At 47.0% G+C, this 16,250-nt stretch overlaps 1 protein-coding gene across 2 annotated transcripts; it reads right to left on the bottom strand.

The window, feature by feature from the left end:
* Window positions 1–379: 379 nt before the first annotated feature.
* On the bottom strand, window positions 380–7,389 carry kpna7 (karyopherin alpha 7 (importin alpha 8)). 2 transcript variants are annotated; one of them, XM_021617310.2, is made up of 13 exons: window positions 7,184–7,389; window positions 6,805–6,945; window positions 5,780–5,865; window positions 5,219–5,387; window positions 4,142–4,241; window positions 3,980–4,062; window positions 3,355–3,441; window positions 3,101–3,277; window positions 2,864–2,920; window positions 2,288–2,464; window positions 1,120–1,302; window positions 780–926; window positions 380–533 (listed from the first exon to the last, which is right to left on the bottom strand). In XM_021617310.2, exons 1-13 carry the CDS (start codon window positions 7,247–7,249, stop codon window positions 447–449), a joined length of 1,560 nt encoding a protein of 519 aa, XP_021472985.1. In that variant the 5' UTR covers window positions 7,250–7,389; the 3' UTR covers window positions 380–446. The 2 variants fall into 2 exon arrangements, with proteins under 2 accessions (XP_021472985.1, XP_021472986.1); XM_021617311.2 differs by having other exon boundaries at window positions 380–530.
* Between the last annotated feature and the right edge of the window lie 8,861 nt (window positions 7,390–16,250).

The raw sequence follows: 16,250 nt of genomic DNA, 5'->3' as shown, positions 1-16,250 counted from the left end.
GGAGGGGGTTGTGCCACTCAAAAGCTCAGGGGGTGCATGCTACATTTATATAATTTGCTGAAGGGAGCATCTGATTTTTCACCTAGTAGGGGCACGAGTCAAACCGGTGTTACTGGCCCAACTCTTAAACTAAGTTAACCAAGATAAGTAGAAATGATCCAACTATGTTTACTTGCCAGATAAGTGGCTTTTGAGATCAAGGTTTAGTTACAGAAGTCAATACCTCCTGACAATGTGCTACATTTGGTATGAAAAAGCACCATGTGTGCTGCCTGTAATATCACCCCCCCCCCCCCCAGATGGGTATGAATCTGATACCACCCTAGTAAACAATGAAACATTACAGTGGAGTTGATAAACTTGGCAGCTGGCCCAGAAGTGCAAAAAATATATTTATTACATATTCCAAAATGTTGTATTTTAACACTGGACATCCTGTTGGATTATTAAAACCGGAAGGTCTTCTGCACATCCTGGGTCTTGAAGGCAAAGGTTGTGTCAGTGGCTTCAGTCTGAAGACCCTCAGCCTCCTCCTGGGACAATGCAAGATGTTAGACCCACCTGATCAATTAGATTTTAAACTACAAATTGTAAATGCAATAAGATTGTTCTAGGGCTCTGTGTGAAGTGTAAAAGCAGTCAACTCAATGAATTCTCAAGCAAAAGCTAATTGGAGGAAGAGTAGCATTGCACCGAGAGGGGAGGACAATGAGGGATCAAGGACTTGACTGCTTCAACACCTTTCAGACAGCGACTACTTCCAGGTGATATTTACTGACATCAGTGAAGAACTTCTCTATGAGTGCCTGGGCAGTACGGTACACGGTGTCATTCTCATGGTTCTGCAGCATCTCGATCTTATCCAGGCCTCCCAACTCCTCAACCAGTAGACACAGCTTATCAGTCTCACCCATCTTCTCTGCTGCCTGGAACAAGAGGGGATGAGAGAACATAATGAGGTTTTACAAGGTAGCTCCTCAAACAGACTGCTTCTTCGCTGCCTGGGACAAGAGAACGAACGTAACGAGGTAGCTCCTCAGATTGCTTCTCCGCTGCCTGGGAGAGAAAGCGGGTCACCCCCTAAACTTTAAAAGTAGCAGCAATGACTAGGTATCTCACCATGAAGAGGTTGTTGATGGCATCCAATATGACGAGGATGGTCTTGGAGTCTTTGACAGTCAGTAGGTTGAGGATGGCCTCCAGGCCTCCTGATTGGACCAGTTGGATAACTTGCTCCACAGTGCCCCCGCTGGTGAAGTTAGTGATGGCCCACACCGCCTCCCGCTGAGTCTTAAAGTCCCCCTGGGAAAACACCAGATATAGGGGGATTAGACTGGGGTGGTTAGTCGTGACCCACACTGCATCAGTCACTGAGATACGGGGTAAGTGCTTGTGCCCTTTACAGTAAAGTTGAGTCCATCAAATTGCCACCTGTGAGCGCATCTAATGTGGAGCGAGTGGTGTTTAACTACCATTACATAGCAGTATCCTCCTGTACAAGTTCAACCCTGAGTAGATCTACAGCTAGCCAGCTTCACATTCCAGGGTTCATCAGTACTACGATGTGGCTATTGCCTCCCGCAGGTTGTAACTACACGTCCCACAAGGCTAGTCGAATGCTGAAACATCCAAACTAAAGTGAGGCTTTTAGAAGTTAGTCTATTACAGATTGTTAATGCAGCTTATGAATGGACGAACCTCCCACTCCTGTCGATATATTTTATGTCTTACAAAAGTGTTACAATGTTTTAAAGCCTCATGCACAGTATTTGAACTACTATTTCACAAAAAACAATTAAATATTTTTAGTCAAATGAAAGCGATGATAAGTCTTTGAAGGGGAGGGAATCTGATTGATTTGGTCCTCAACTAATTACTCAGACACTTGATTCCGGGTAAGTGGAGTTGTGAAGGATGCGTTGCCATAGACATGTACCAGGCTAAAAGGTCAGCCACATTTGTATGGCTGTTTATCCCGTGTTGAACTCAGCCAGCGAAGTTCTGTGAACTTAAACCTGCTTCGTAGGACACCTCTGGTCTATAAGTGCAGGCGGTAGACTAGTGGTTCCCAACCCTCTCCTCCAGGACCCCCAGCCAGCCGTTCCAGAACTAGCGCAACTGATACAACTTGTCAACTAATCATCAAGCCCTTGATTAAGGTGTTCTAGTTCAGGGCTAAAAATACATTGTAACATCTGGGGGTTCCAAAGGAGAAGTTTGAAAAAGCACAGGTGAGTCGCTGCTGTATCAGTTGGCTAGTGTGCAGGTGTAGTGAGGTGTCACCAACGTTGCGTAGCAGGTCAATAAGCGGGGGCAGCAGGCCGCAGGTGAGCAGTTGTTGTATCTGTTGAGCGGGACCAGCAGCGATGTTAGATACAGCCCAGGTTGCCTCCTTCTGAACACTGGGTTTGCTGTGTCTCATTAAACTAGGCAGGACAGACAGCACCCCTGCGTCGATGGCCACCTGACAGGAATACAATTATTAAAGTAACAAAGTTAAATCAAGCTCACAGGTAGTTCAGAATCCTCTCGCCACCCGGTCAAAATAATGTATCCTAATGAACTACAATACAAATGGACAAAGCTTTGTAATCATAGTGTAGTAGCCAGTTAAATGGAATGACATTCTCATCAAGGGAATATTCGTTAACTGCTAAAGCTTACAGGCAACCATAAAGCCACTGGCTAAGTGCCATGAAATGTGTTTTTACAGGGTCAGCCAGAGTACAGCACCCTGGAACAGGTTTGTGTGAAGTGCCTTGGTCAAGGTCACAGACAAAACCGGTTCCAAGAGCAGAGGAGATGAACAGCAACTACAGGTCAAACACTAACTGCTAAATTGTATCAGTCCATAGTTAGTCACCTGAGTCTGGATGTCTGAGCCACTCACTATGTTCCCTATGGAGCGCAGAGCTGGGGTCTGGAGAGGGAGCGAGAGAGAGAAGTTGGAGTTAGTTTAGAACACCACAGGCCTTCAGCTCTGGTGTTTAGAGTGGCCACAACGAGCCCTGCGTCAGTCCCACCCCCCACAGCGAGCCCTGCGTCAGTCCCTCTGACAGTAAAGGACTAGTCTTTTAAAGACAACCAGAACTTTATTTACCACCACAGTGAGCGCCTCAAAGCCCATGAGGGACACCAGACGGGGGACAATACCAGTCTGGACCACAATATCGATACGGTCGTTGGCACCATCAGTCAGGTAGGACACGGCCCAGCATGCATCACTCAAGATATCCTGATCACTCAGGTGGAGGAGCTGAATCAGAGAAGGCAGCACCTGGGGGAGGAAGTGTACACTTCTAGATGAATAGGTAGAGAACTGAATGCAACATAGTGTGTGTTTGTGGAGGTTACCTGTTGGACAGCAGATAGGGGAGGGAAGGGGTTCTTGTTCCTACAGAGGTTAGACAGGGTCCATGTCAAGTTACGAAGGTACCCCACCTGGAGAGGAGAGATGAATTGTAACCAGTTCAGGAAACTGAAGATGGGGACATATTCTATAATTTAGGGTAGGAACAGAATGAATAAGTCAGTAATGTAACAGAACGTGGAATAAGGGGTCTGACTACTTTCAATACAATATTTCCGCAGGCCTAATTCAGCACTGGGCATCTTATGACATGCATTAAAGCCAAGCCTCCTCCACCCTCACCTGCATCTTAAACCCTACTCGTCTGGCCAAAGCATGAACTCTTTTATTTTACTAGGCAAGTCAGTTAATAAATTCTTATTTTCAATGACAGTAAATAGCTTGCCCACTCCATAGAAAAGCTGCATGAGCCACACTAATTGTGAAATCTTAAAGTTTGATTCAGAAGAGGTTAAGAATTGTATTTTACGGGTCAGAACAGAAGGAAAACAAGTTAAGGAACAGAATGTAAAATTGGTTCAAACATGGCAGGTGACAAAGCTGCCAAACCATAACGTTAAGGACCCTACAGGTGTACGTTAAGGACCCTACAGGTGTACGGGAACTTACAGGTGTGTCTGGGGTGATCCTAGACAGCAGAGCAGGGATCACGTTACATTCTATCAGAGTATCTCGATACGCCGGTCCATCACCTGAAAACAGGAAACAGTCTTAACATGTAGGCTTTTGTTCAAGCCCAGTGGCCCTCATGTTTCCTGGGCTCGGTGTTACCTGCTATGTTGCCCAGGGCCCAGACAGCCTGCTCACTGATGTGCAACATGGGGGATGCCAGCAGAGATATGAAAGCTGGGACTGCACCATGCTCTACCACCTGTAGAGGGAGACATTACACCAGTCAACTACAGCCAGGCCAATCAAAGGCTACATCACATGGGACAAATACAACAGGTGTAGTAAATGTTTACTTACAAGCCCTAAACAATGCAGTTTAAAAGGCTGGCACCACTTGTGCTCTCCACACCATCGGTTTCTGATCAGTGCAGCAGTTTGGAAAGTTTTTTATTAATACACACGAAACGTGACCGAGTTAATTCATAAGGAAATCAATTGGAAAGGTATTACGCCCTATTCTATGGGTTTCACATGATTGGACAGGGGCCCAGCCAATCAGAGTGTCTCCCACAAAAGCACTTTACCTAGATAATACTCAGTTTCATCTGTCGGGGTGGCTGTCTCAGACTTTCCCCCAGGTGAAGCAGTCCTGGGCTACCACGTTTACATGTGGTCTGCCATTGTGAAGCCGGTTGGACATACTGCCAAATTCTCTAAAATGACATTGAGTGGCTTATGGTAGAGAAATTCATCTTCAATTCTCTGGCAACAGCTCTGGTTGACATTCCTGTAGTCAGCATGCCAATTGCACTCACCTCAACTTGAGACATCTGTGGCATTGTGTTGTGACAAACGGCACATTTTACAGTGACCTTTTATTGTCCCCAGCACAAGGCGCACCTGTGTAATGATCATGCTGATTAAACAGCTACTTGATAAAACAATCCACCTGACAGGTGTGGCATATCTTGCCAAAGGAGGAATGCTCACTAACAGATGTTAACAACTTTGTGCACAAAATGTGAGAAATAAGCTTGGAAGACTTCTAGGATCTTTTATTTCAGCTCATGAAACATGGGACCAACACTTTACATGTTGCGTTTATATTTTTTGTTTAGTCTAGTACGCTTTCACCACCGAGGGGGACTCACCAGGTTAGCCGAGCCCCAGCTAGCCGAGTGACTCCACAGTGTACCTGAAGCAATGGTGAAAGCCCAGGGCTGTGTGTGCACGCACCTGTTGTGTGTGCCAGGAGGTCCCCGAGGCGATGTTGGTTAGAGCCCAGGCGGCTTCAAACTGCAGACTGGGGTCATCATCCCTTCCTAGGAACTCAACAAATCTGGATAGCAGCCCTGCCTCCACAATCTCCTTTAGAGGGGGGTTACACTCACGAGACAGCAGCTTCCTACAGGGGGGGGGGGGGGGGGGGGGGGGGGATGAGTTACCCCTTGTCCCTGCAGGTCTCGTCAACCTAGTCCTGTAATTAATGCATTCAGTGGTGCGACCGACTAGGTATCCCTCTTCCCCAAAGCCATTGACTGTTTCTAATACAATGTTAACGTTGCAGTGTTCTCTTGCCAGTGGACATGATTATGACCTTACCCCCATCTTCAAACCATTTGACTGACTGGTCTAAATAGAGATGCACAGCAAAGACTTATCAAAACAGTTGTGAGAAATGAGACCGCTGCCAAAGTGTCAACCAGAAGAGGTCATGCAGGTCAGTTGGTAAGTGCTGCTAGTAACACCAAAGTCAGGGTCAATTACCTAAGTAACCAACTCAATGCTGGACCTTACCTGGCAGCCTGACATCCTCTGGTCTGTCTCTCCTTGCAGTCACTGTTCACATGACCAACAACCTCCTCGATGGTAATCACAGTCACCTGGAGACAAAGCATGACAACCATACTATTCTACAGAAATAGCCCTGCAGAGGTGGGGTCATTTCCTTTTAAATAATAATTCAAGGTCAATTTCAATTCAGTAAACTGACATCCAAATAAAGAATCCCCACAATACTCTGACATGTGGTATAGGAATTAGAGGTTATTTCCTGAATTGAAATTTATCAACCTTGACCAGATCTGCTTCCCAAATGGCACCCTAGTCTCTACTATAGTGGACTTTTAACCAGGGTCCATAGAGGTTAAAGTTGTAAACCACGTACAGAAGGGTGTTATTTGGGATGCTGTTTTACCTTTGATAAGCCAACAGCATCCTGAAAGTTAGTGACCTGGAGGTGCCAAGACAACTTATATTTTAAAGTGGGTGGTTCGAGCCCTGAATGCTGAAAGCCATTGCATATCAGACCATATAAAATGGGCATGACAACATGTATTTTTACTGCTTTAATTATGTTGGTAACCAGTTTAATACCAAGGCACCTCAGAGGTTGGTGGTATATGGCCAATATACCACAGCGAAGGGCTGTGTCCAGGCACTCCCTGTAAAATCCCTTAGCCATGGTTTGATTGTAGGCCACAAATATGACTGTTAACTAGTGATTACTTTAAGGTACAGTTTGCCATCAAGCCATGAATTAGATTCCTCAGACGTTTCAGCACGTGCACAAACACCATTCAAGTCATAGGTCAATTTTAACATTTCACACAATGTCCAAAAATGTTCAAATCCTCGAATACCAATCCCGTCACTTGAAAGGGTTTGGTACTCCACATGTTGATAAAACGTTAAATGTGGAGACATTATGGATAGCTGGGGTCACACTTTGTCCATAGACTTCACAGCCTAGGTAAAATGAATACAGTCATTGTAATTTGGGAGAACAATCCCTTTACTGTAACAACTCATCAAATATGTACCTCGTGGTTGTCGGTGTTCAACTCCGGTGACTGGACGGCATCCTCCGGTAGAGTGGTAATGTTCCTCCTCTTGAGGAAGTTTTCGTTCTTCGCGGCTTTACGCAGCTCTACGCACTCCGCGATCCGCCGCTCACGGAGCTTCTACAGACAAGACATCGATATATTGGCTACAATCAGGCTTTTTTTTTTTTAACTCGTCAAATTCTGGGAAAATCGTTACGATTGAAGGCTATACGTGCTGTCATCCTGTAATGGAGTTGGAGGGGGGAAACGATCCAAAACCGAAATGTGGAAAAAAAGAAGGCAGAACAAAAGGGAAGGACCTTCAACTAACTCGACAGTATGGAGAATCAAAGTCTAGGCTACGGAGCAGACTTACCGACGGCTCTTTTCCCTTGTTCTTGAACTTGTTCAGACGGTCATCAGTAGCACTCGTGGTGGGCATGTTGACCGTTGGGTTAGTTTAGACGAACAAAGTTCTCTCTTTGCGACCCAACAGCCGAATGCCTCCTGTAGGGTTGTCAGGAGTTTAAATACATCTTCAGAAGGATGACAGGTGCATCTCCATACTGGTGATTTAGAGTGACGCTCCTCCTAATTCTTTCCCCGGTTAATCCAATGGTGCGCTTGATTGAGCTCGCCTGTGGCACCGGGAGTTCGCCTGTGGCACCGGTGGGCAAAGATCCCGCTTGAAAACCAATGGAATGCCCCATTAGTGCACAACCCGGTCCATATCAAACACATACATTGTGTGAAACGGTGTCTTTTTCTTATATTTACAAACTCAATACTCTGTTTTAAATCTTTCATAAACCTACTCTATATTACTAGTCAAACGCAGTGTTAAAGGTCCAGTACAGTCAAAATGCTGTTTTGCCTGTGTTTTGCATCATATTGTACAACAGTTGATGAAACGAATGCTGTAAAAGTGTGACCAGTTTTGATCTGTGTTCTGATACAGGGCCTTCAGAAAGTATTCACACCCCTTTTTCCACATTTTATAGCTTGAATTAAACAATTAGATTTTGTGTCACTGATCTACACACAAAGTTATTATTCAAACAAAAAAATGTATTCATAAAAAACGTAACACTGAACTGTCTTGAGTCAATAAGTATTCAAACCCTTTGTTATGGCAAGCCTAAATAAATTCAGGAGTAAAAACGAGCTAAACAAATCGCATAAGAAATTGAATGTGTGGGGTGCAGACGTTGAATATCCCTTTGAGCATGGTGAAGTTAATAATTAGGCTTTGGGTGGTGTATGAATACACCCAGTCACTACAAAGATACAGGCGACCTTCCTAACGAAGTAGCCGGAGAGGAAGGAAACTGCTAAGGGAGGCCAATGGTGATTTGTGACTCGTTTCAGGAATATATGCCGCGCAACACTACTTTACAGGAGAGACATTTGAATGTAAACATGCCTTTTTTGGCAGAAATGTCTTCCGGAACATGTGAACTTTCATGTGCCTTAATATCAAACGTGTATGCCATATGTAAATACTAATACAGTTGTTAAATTACGAGCCTAGTTGGTTTAACCACAGAAAAATACAGTAACCTTCCTGCTAGCCATGATTGGCTGAGATAATGAGTGGGTTGGACATGCCAAGAGATGAGTTTGGATTGGTCTGCCATGTAGCACTGTCTGTAATATGAGCTGGTCAGTATGTGTAGGTAATCCTTTCTAACACAGCTGTTTTGAGCAGAACTGCATAAGTGTTGTTCTCTGTACTTTCTGGAGGATCGAGTTTTGAAATCAGTGGAATGCCCTTATGAAGCAGAGTATGATAGCTAAAGAGATGGGGAAAATTCAGACTTTTGATTGTAAATGCGGAGGGAGTCAAAAAGAGAACACAGGAGGCTGTTGTATAAAACACCTGTCTCCGGATTACATCTTCAAACTAAGGGCAACCATGGCATCTGTGACAGAGAGAGAAGCGTTCATCCATGTATACAGTTAAGAGAGTCTAGCGTACTCTATTTTCAAATATTATAAGTTTCTAATTATGTCAGAAAGTCGGTACCCCCTGTATATAGCCTCCACATTGACTCTGTATTGGTACCCCCTGTATATAGCCTCCACATTGACTCTGTACCGGTACCCCCTGTATATAGCCTCCACATTGACTCTGTACCGGTACCCCCTGTATATAGCCTCCACATTGACTCTGTACCGGTACCCCCTGTATATAGCCTCCACATTGACTCTGTACCGTAATACCCTGTATATAGCCTCCACATTGACTCTGTACCGTAATACCCTGTATATAGCCTCCACATTGACTCTGTACCGTAATACCCTGTATATTGCCTCCACATTGACTCTGTACTGGTACCCCCTGTTTATAGCCTCCACATTGACTCTGTACCGGTACCCCCTGTATATAGCCTCCACATTGACTCTGTACCGTAATACCCTGTATATAGCCTTCACATTGACTCTGTACCGTAATACCCTATATATAGCCTCCACATTGACTCTGTACCGGTACCCCCTGTATATTGCCTCCACATTGACTCTGTACCGTAATAGCCTGTATATTGCCTCCACATTGACTCTGTACCGTAATACCTGTATATTGCCTCCACATTGACTCTGTACTGGTACCCCCTGTATATAGCCTCCACATTGTTATTTTATTGTGTTATTTTTAATTTAATTTTTAACTTGAGTTTATTTAGTAAATATTTTCTTAACTCTATTTATTGTACTGCATTTTTGGTTAAGGGCTTGTAAATCAGCATTTCACAGTAAGGTCTACCTACACCTGTTGTATTCGGCTCACGTGACAAAATTGGATTTAATTCGATTTGAAATGTGCTTTTGCTAAAGTGTTACATTTAGCTTCAAAATATTGCAAATGATCTACCTTTTTTTTATACATTAGACTTGATTGTCATGGTATTGGAACAATGTTATTTGAGAAAAAAATCAGACACCTCTGATCCTGCTCTCGTTACTGCGTGCCATACTGCCTTTATCCAGCAGGGGTAGCTCTTCTACTATATATACTGCAGATGGACACATGCTTATCCATATAAACTTTTAAGAAACCTTCATTGTTTATGTCCTATAAAGAAATAATATTAGTATTAATGTTATTATGTGCCATATTAGACTAATCTTTCATGAGTTAATAGCAATGTGACTAACAATAACACCTGAAACAATAATTCATTACATTAGATCAAAAAAACAACTATTGTTTCAACCTCTGCTCCGCATAACACAGGCAAACCTGAAGTTGGCAATGTAATTCAACCTATTCTTGGAGCCTAGTGTTTAAAAAAAATATATATATATAATTTCTGAAGATCCTGTATATGGTAACTGCAGTTACCAAGAAAGTTCACCAAAGACTCCGCTTGTGTGTGTCTCCAGACAGTAAATCTAACAAGTGAAAAAGAAACCTTCCTGTGTCATGTATCAGTTTGTTTGACCATTGTTACTCTCAAACCTAGTGTGTGTATGTATGAAGTAATCAATTCAAATAACTTTTATTTCCTGAGACGGAACTTCATTCATGGTCAAAACACATAGCAACACATAACAACGTAGAACATGAAACATTCTGAAGGAAGTGTTCTGTGCTCTCAGCAGAAGTGAACTGTGATGACCCTTCTGCCACAGCACCCTCTCTCTTGACCTGGGTTTGGACCCGAACCCTGTTTCGTCACAGTCGTAGACGGGCTCGTGGCATTGCTCCACAGACCTTGGCCTTCTCCAAATGGTCTGGAATTCTAGTGTTCAGTTCAGGGTGGCGAATTCTGAAATTGGACTACCAGTTATCGCTCAACCTCCTCTCCAGATTTACAATGATCGGTCAACAACTTATTTTGATGATGGCTAGAGCCGAGAGCTTGACCATAGTCCGGCTCAAAGGGACAAGCTGGCGATACTCTTCCGGGGTGATGGCCAGGTTGGAGTGAGGGGAATTGGGATATTTCCTCTTTTTATAATCTTGGAGAGTGGTGTGTGGCATCCCTAACTCTCGGGCCACCTCAACTACGCTCCTCCCCACCGCCAGCTCCTCAAGGACAGCATCAGTCTGCTCAGGTATGTAGCGGTGCCATTTCCTGGGCTCTTGATTACCCTTACCATCCATTTCCTGGGCTCTTGATTACCCTGTCCAGCTGTTTCCTGGGCTTTTGATTACCCTGTCCAGCTGTTTCCTGGGCTCTTGATTACCCTTTCCAGCCATTTCCTGGACTCTTGATTACCCTGTCCAGCCGTTTCCTGGGCTCTTGATTACCCTGTCCAGCCGTTTCCTGGGCTCTTGATTACCCTTACCATCAATTTCCTGGGCTCTTGATTACCCTGTCCAGCTGTTTCCTGGGCTCTTGATTACCCTTTCCAGCCGTTTCCTGGGCTCTTGATTACCCTTTCCAGCCATTTCCTGGACTCTTGATTACCCTGTCCAGCCGTTTCCTGGGCTCTTGATTACCCTGTCCAGCCGTTTCCTGGGCTCTTGATTACACTGTCCAGCCATTTCCTGGACTCTTGATTACCCTGTCCAGCCGTTTCCTGGGCTCTTGATTACCCTGTCCAGCCGTTTCCTGGGCTCTTGATTACCCTGTCCAGCTGTTTCCTGGGCTCTTGATTACCCTTTCCAGCCATTTCCTGGACTCTTGATTACCCTGTCCAGCCGTTTCCTGGGCTCTTGATTACCCTGTCCAGCCGTTTCCTGAGCTCTTGATTACCCTTTCCAGCCGTTTCCTGGGCTCTTGATTACCCTTTCCAGCCATTTCCTGGACTCTTGATTACCCTGTCCAGCCGTTTCCTGGGCTCTTGATTACCCTGTCCAGCTGTTTCCTGGGCTCTTGATGACCCTTTCTAGCTATTTCATGGCACGGAGCCTGCAGTGAGGGTCTCCAGTTCGGAGCCTCCAGCAACGGTCCCCATCCCGGGTCCTCCAGCAACGGTCCTCCAGCAACGGTCCTCCAGCGATGGTCCCCATCCTGGGGCCTGCTACGAGGGTCCCCAGTCCTGGGCCTGCTACGAGGGTCCCCAGTCCTGGGTCTGCTACGAGGGTCCCCAGTCCAGGGCCTGCTATGAGGGTCCCCAGCCCTGGGCCTGCTATGAGGGTCCCCAGTCCGGGGCCTGCTACGAGGGTCCCCAGTCCGGGGCCTGCTACGAGGGTCCCCAGTCCTGGGCCTGCTACGAGGGTCCCCAGTCCTGGGTCTGCAGCGATGGTCCCCATCCCGGGGCCTGCTACGAGGGTCCCCAGGCCTGGGCCTGCTACGAGGGTCCCCAGTCCTGGGCCTGCTACGAGGGTCCCCATCCCGGGGCCTGCTACGAGGGTCCCCAGTCCTGGGCCTGCAGCGAGGGTCCCCAGTCCTGGGCCTGCAGCGAGGGTCCTCATCCCGGGGCCTGCTACGAGGGTCCCCAGTCCTGGGCCTGCAGCGAGGGTCCCCAGTCCTGGGCCTGCTACGAGGGTTCCCAGTCCGGGGCCTGCTACGAGGATCCCCATCCTGGGCCTGCAGTGAGAGTCCCCAGTCCTGGGCCTGCAGCGAGGGTCCCCAGTCCTGGGCCTGCAGCGATGGTCCCCATCCCGGGCCTGCTACGAGGGTCCCCAGTCCTGGGCCTGCAGCGATGGTCCCCATCCCGGGGCCTGTTACGAGGGTCCCCAGTCCTGGGCCTGCAGCGAGGGTCCCCAGTCCTGGGCCTGCTACGAGGGTTCCCAGTCCGGGGCCTGCTACGAGGATCCCCAGTCCTGGGCCTGCAGTGAGAGTCCCCAGTCCTGGGCCTGCAGCGAGGGTCCCCAGTCCTGGGCCTGCAGCGATGGTCCCCATCCCGGGCCTGCTACGAGGGTCCCCAGTCCTGGGCCTGCAGCGATGGTCCCCATCCCGGGGCCTGCTACGAGGGTCCCCAGTCCTGGGCCTGCTACGAGGGTCCCCAGTCCTGGGCCTGCAGCGAGGGTCCCCAGTCCTGGGCCTGCAGCGAGGGTCCCCAGTCCTGGGCCTGCATCGAGGGTCCCCAGTCTTGGGCCTGCAGCGATGGTCCCCATCCTGGGCCTGCTACGAGGGTCCCCAGTCCTGGGCCTGCTACGAGGGTCCCCAGTCCTGGGCCTGCAGCGAGGGTCCCCAGTCCGGGGCCTGCAGTGAGGGTCCCCAGTCCAGAGGCACCACCAAAGTGGGGGGAGCCAGAGGTGGAGAAGGGGCCTGCGTCCCGCACCGGAGCCGCCACCGAAATAGAGGCCCACCCGGACCCTCCCCTATAGAGTCAGGTTTTGCGGCCGGAGTCTGCACCTTTGGGGTGGGGGGTACTGTCACGCCTTGGCCATAGAGAGGCTTTTATTCTCTATTTTGGTTAGGCCAGGGTGTGACTAGGGTGGGCATTCTAGTTTCTTTATTTCAATGTTTTCTGTTTCTATGTTTTGGCCGGGTATGGTTCTCAATCAACTTTGTCTTTGATTGGGAATCATACTTAGGTAGCCTGTTTTTCCACCTTAGTTGTGGGTAGATGTCTGTGTTAGTGGCCTGTATAGTGTGTTAGTGGCCTGTATAGCCCTAATCAGCGTCACGTCGTTTTTGGTTGTTTCTTGTTTTTGTTGGCGACATTCATAATAAAAAGAAATGTACGCTAACCACGCTGCACCTTGGTCCTGTCATTAACCTGACCACGTTTGTGACAACCCCATAATATTGATAACCCCTGAGATGAAACTCCTCCCAGTCAGTAGAAAGGCCTATTTTATTTTACCAGGCAAGTCAGTTAGGAACAAATTGTTATTTTCAATGACGGCCTAGGAACAGTGGGTTAACATATTTGTACCTTGTCAGCTCGGGGATCTGAACTTGCAACCTTCCGGTTACTAGTCCAACGCTGTAGCCACTAGGCTACCCTGCCACCCCTTAGTGCACTGTTGGAGCAAGAAATGCAAGCATTTCACTACATCCGCAATAACATCTGCTAATGAATGTGACAAATACGATTTGATTTGAATAGGATAAAAAACAAATCTGGAGGTATTTTATTTTTGGGCTCTAAGATAAGGCCAAGTGCACGTAACACTGAGTGCAGTGAGCACATGTTAGTGATTCACACAGGGCCCAGAGCATAGTGATTCACACAGGGCCCAGAGCATAGTGATTCACACAGGGCCCAAAGCATAGTGATTCACACAGGGCCCAGAGCATAGTGATTCACACAGGGTCCAGAGCATAGTGTTTCACACAGGGTTCAGAGCATAGTGATTCACACAGGGCCCAGAGCATAGTGATTCACAGAGGTCCCAGAGCAAAGTGATTCACACAGGGTCCAGAGCATAGTGATTCACACAGGGCCCAGAGCATAGTGATTCACAGTGGTCCCAGAGCATAGTGATTCACAAAGGGCTCAAAGCATAGTGATTCACACAGGCTCCAGAGCATAGTGTTTCACACAGGGTTCAGAGCATAGTGATTCACACAGGGCCCAGAGCATAGTGATTCACAGAGGTCCCAGAGCATAGTGTTTCACACAGGGTTCAGAGCATAGTGATTCACAAATGGCCCAAAGCATAGTGATTTACACATGGCCCAGAGCATAGTGATTCACAGAGGTCCCAGAGCAAAGTGATTCACACATGGACCGACTCTCTTCTCTGTATACATCAATGAGGTCGCTCTTGCTGCTGGTGAGTCTCTGATCCACCTCTACGCAGACGACACCATTCTGTATACTTCTGGCCCTTCTTTGGACACTGTGTTAACAACCCTCCAGGCAAGCTTCAATGCCATACAACTCTCCTTCCGTGGCCTCCAATTGCTCTTAAATACAAGTAACACTAAATGCATGCTCTTCAACCGATCGCTACCTGTACCTACCCGCCTGTCCAACATTACTACTCTGGACGGCTCTGACTTAGAATACGTGGACAACTACAAATACTTAGGTGTCTGGTTAGACTGTAAACTCTCCTTCCAGACCCATATCAAACATCTCCAATCCAAAGTTAAATCTAGAATTGGCTTCCTATTTCGCAACAAAGCATCCTTCACTCATGCTGCCAAACATACCCTTGTAAAACTGACCATCCTACCAATCCTCGACTTTGGCGATGTCATTTACAAAATAGCCTCCAATACCCTACTCAACAAATTGGATGCAGTCTATCACAGTGCAATCCGTTTTGTCACCAAAGCCCCATATACTACCCACCATTGCGACCTGTGCGCTCTCGTTGGCTGGCCCTCGCTTCATACTTGCCGCCAAACCCACTGGCTCCATGTCATCTACAAGACCCTGCTAGGTAAAGTCCCCCCTTATCTCAGCTCGCTGGTCACCATTGCATCTCCCACCTGTAGCACACGCTCCAGCAGGTATATCTCTCTAGTCACCCCCAAAACCAATTATTTCTTTGGCCGCCTCTCCTTCCAGTTCTCTGCTGCCAATGACTGGAACGAACTACAAAAATCTCTGAAACTGGAAACACTTATCTCCCTCACTATCTTTAAGCACCAGCTGTCAGAGCAGCTCACAGATTACTGCACCTGTACATAGTCCACCTATAATTTAGCCCAAACAACTACCTCTTTCCCTACTGTATTTAATTAATTTATTTATTTTGCTCCTTTGCACCCCATTATTTTTATTTCTACTTTGCACATTCTCCCATTGCAAATCTACCATTCCAGTGTTTTACTTGCTATATTGTATTTACTTTGCCACCATGGCCTTTTTGCCTTTACCTCCCTTATCTCACCTCATTTGCTCACATCGTATATAGACTTGTTTATACTGTATTATTGACTGTATGTTTGTTTTACTCCATGTGTAACTCTGTGTCGTTGTATGTGTCGAACTGCTTTCCTTTATCTTGGCCAGGTCGCAATTGTAAATGAGAACTTGTTCTCAACCTGCCTACCTGGTTAAATAAAGGTGAAATACATAAATAAATAAATGGATCGGAGCATAGTGATTCACACAAGGCCCAGAGTGATAGAATTGTTCTGTATCCATATGGCCGAGAGGTTATCCTGCTCAGGGGTGGCCATCTGGCCATCTTGGGATGTTGTAAGTTTTAGTGATTGTAGTGGACTGTAAGCTACTTGTATTAAAGGAGCCGTAATGGCAGCCGGTCACAGTGATTGTAGTGGACTGTAAGCTACTTGTATTAAAGGAGCCGTAATGGCAGCCGGTCACAGTGATTGTAGTGGACTGTAAGCTACTTGTATTAGAGGAGCCGTAATGGCACCCGGTCACAGTGATTGTTGTGGACTGTAAAGCTACTTGTATTAGAGGAGCCGTAATGGCAGCCGATCACAGAGCCGGTATTGTTGGTTAACAACCAGATGATGTTCTTTACAATCTCCCGTGACGCAGCCATGACATCTCAACATGAATGTGCCTCTCACGAGCTTCCTAGCATGTGTCTCCCTCCCCGTGGCACGAGGCGATACCAGAGCTGCTGCTCCTGGGTCACATGTTCCCCTGCAGCTAGGCATTCCTCCCTACCG

The sequence above is a fragment of the Oncorhynchus mykiss genome, chromosome 10 (assembly GCF_013265735.2).
Source record: "Oncorhynchus mykiss isolate Arlee chromosome 10, USDA_OmykA_1.1, whole genome shotgun sequence".
NCBI lineage: Eukaryota > Metazoa > Chordata > Actinopteri > Salmoniformes > Salmonidae > Oncorhynchus > Oncorhynchus mykiss.
Note: the sequence above shows the minus strand (reverse complement) of the source record. Positions and strands in the feature narration are given on the sequence as shown.

Excerpts from the sequence above, each read along its gene's own strand:
- kpna7 (XM_021617310.2), bottom strand. The coding sequence starts at position 7,249 with ATGCCCACCACGAGTGCTACTGATGACCGTCTGAACAAGTTCAAGAAC. Across the intron at positions 6,946-7,183 it reads ACAAGGGAAAAGAGCCGTCG|AAGCTCCGTGAGCGGCGGAT; the intron begins GTAAGTCTGCTC and ends TCTTGTCTGTAG. Across the intron at positions 5,866-6,804 it reads TGAACACCGACAACCACGAG|GTGACTGTGATTACCATCGA; the intron begins GTACATATTTGA and ends CTTTGTCTCCAG.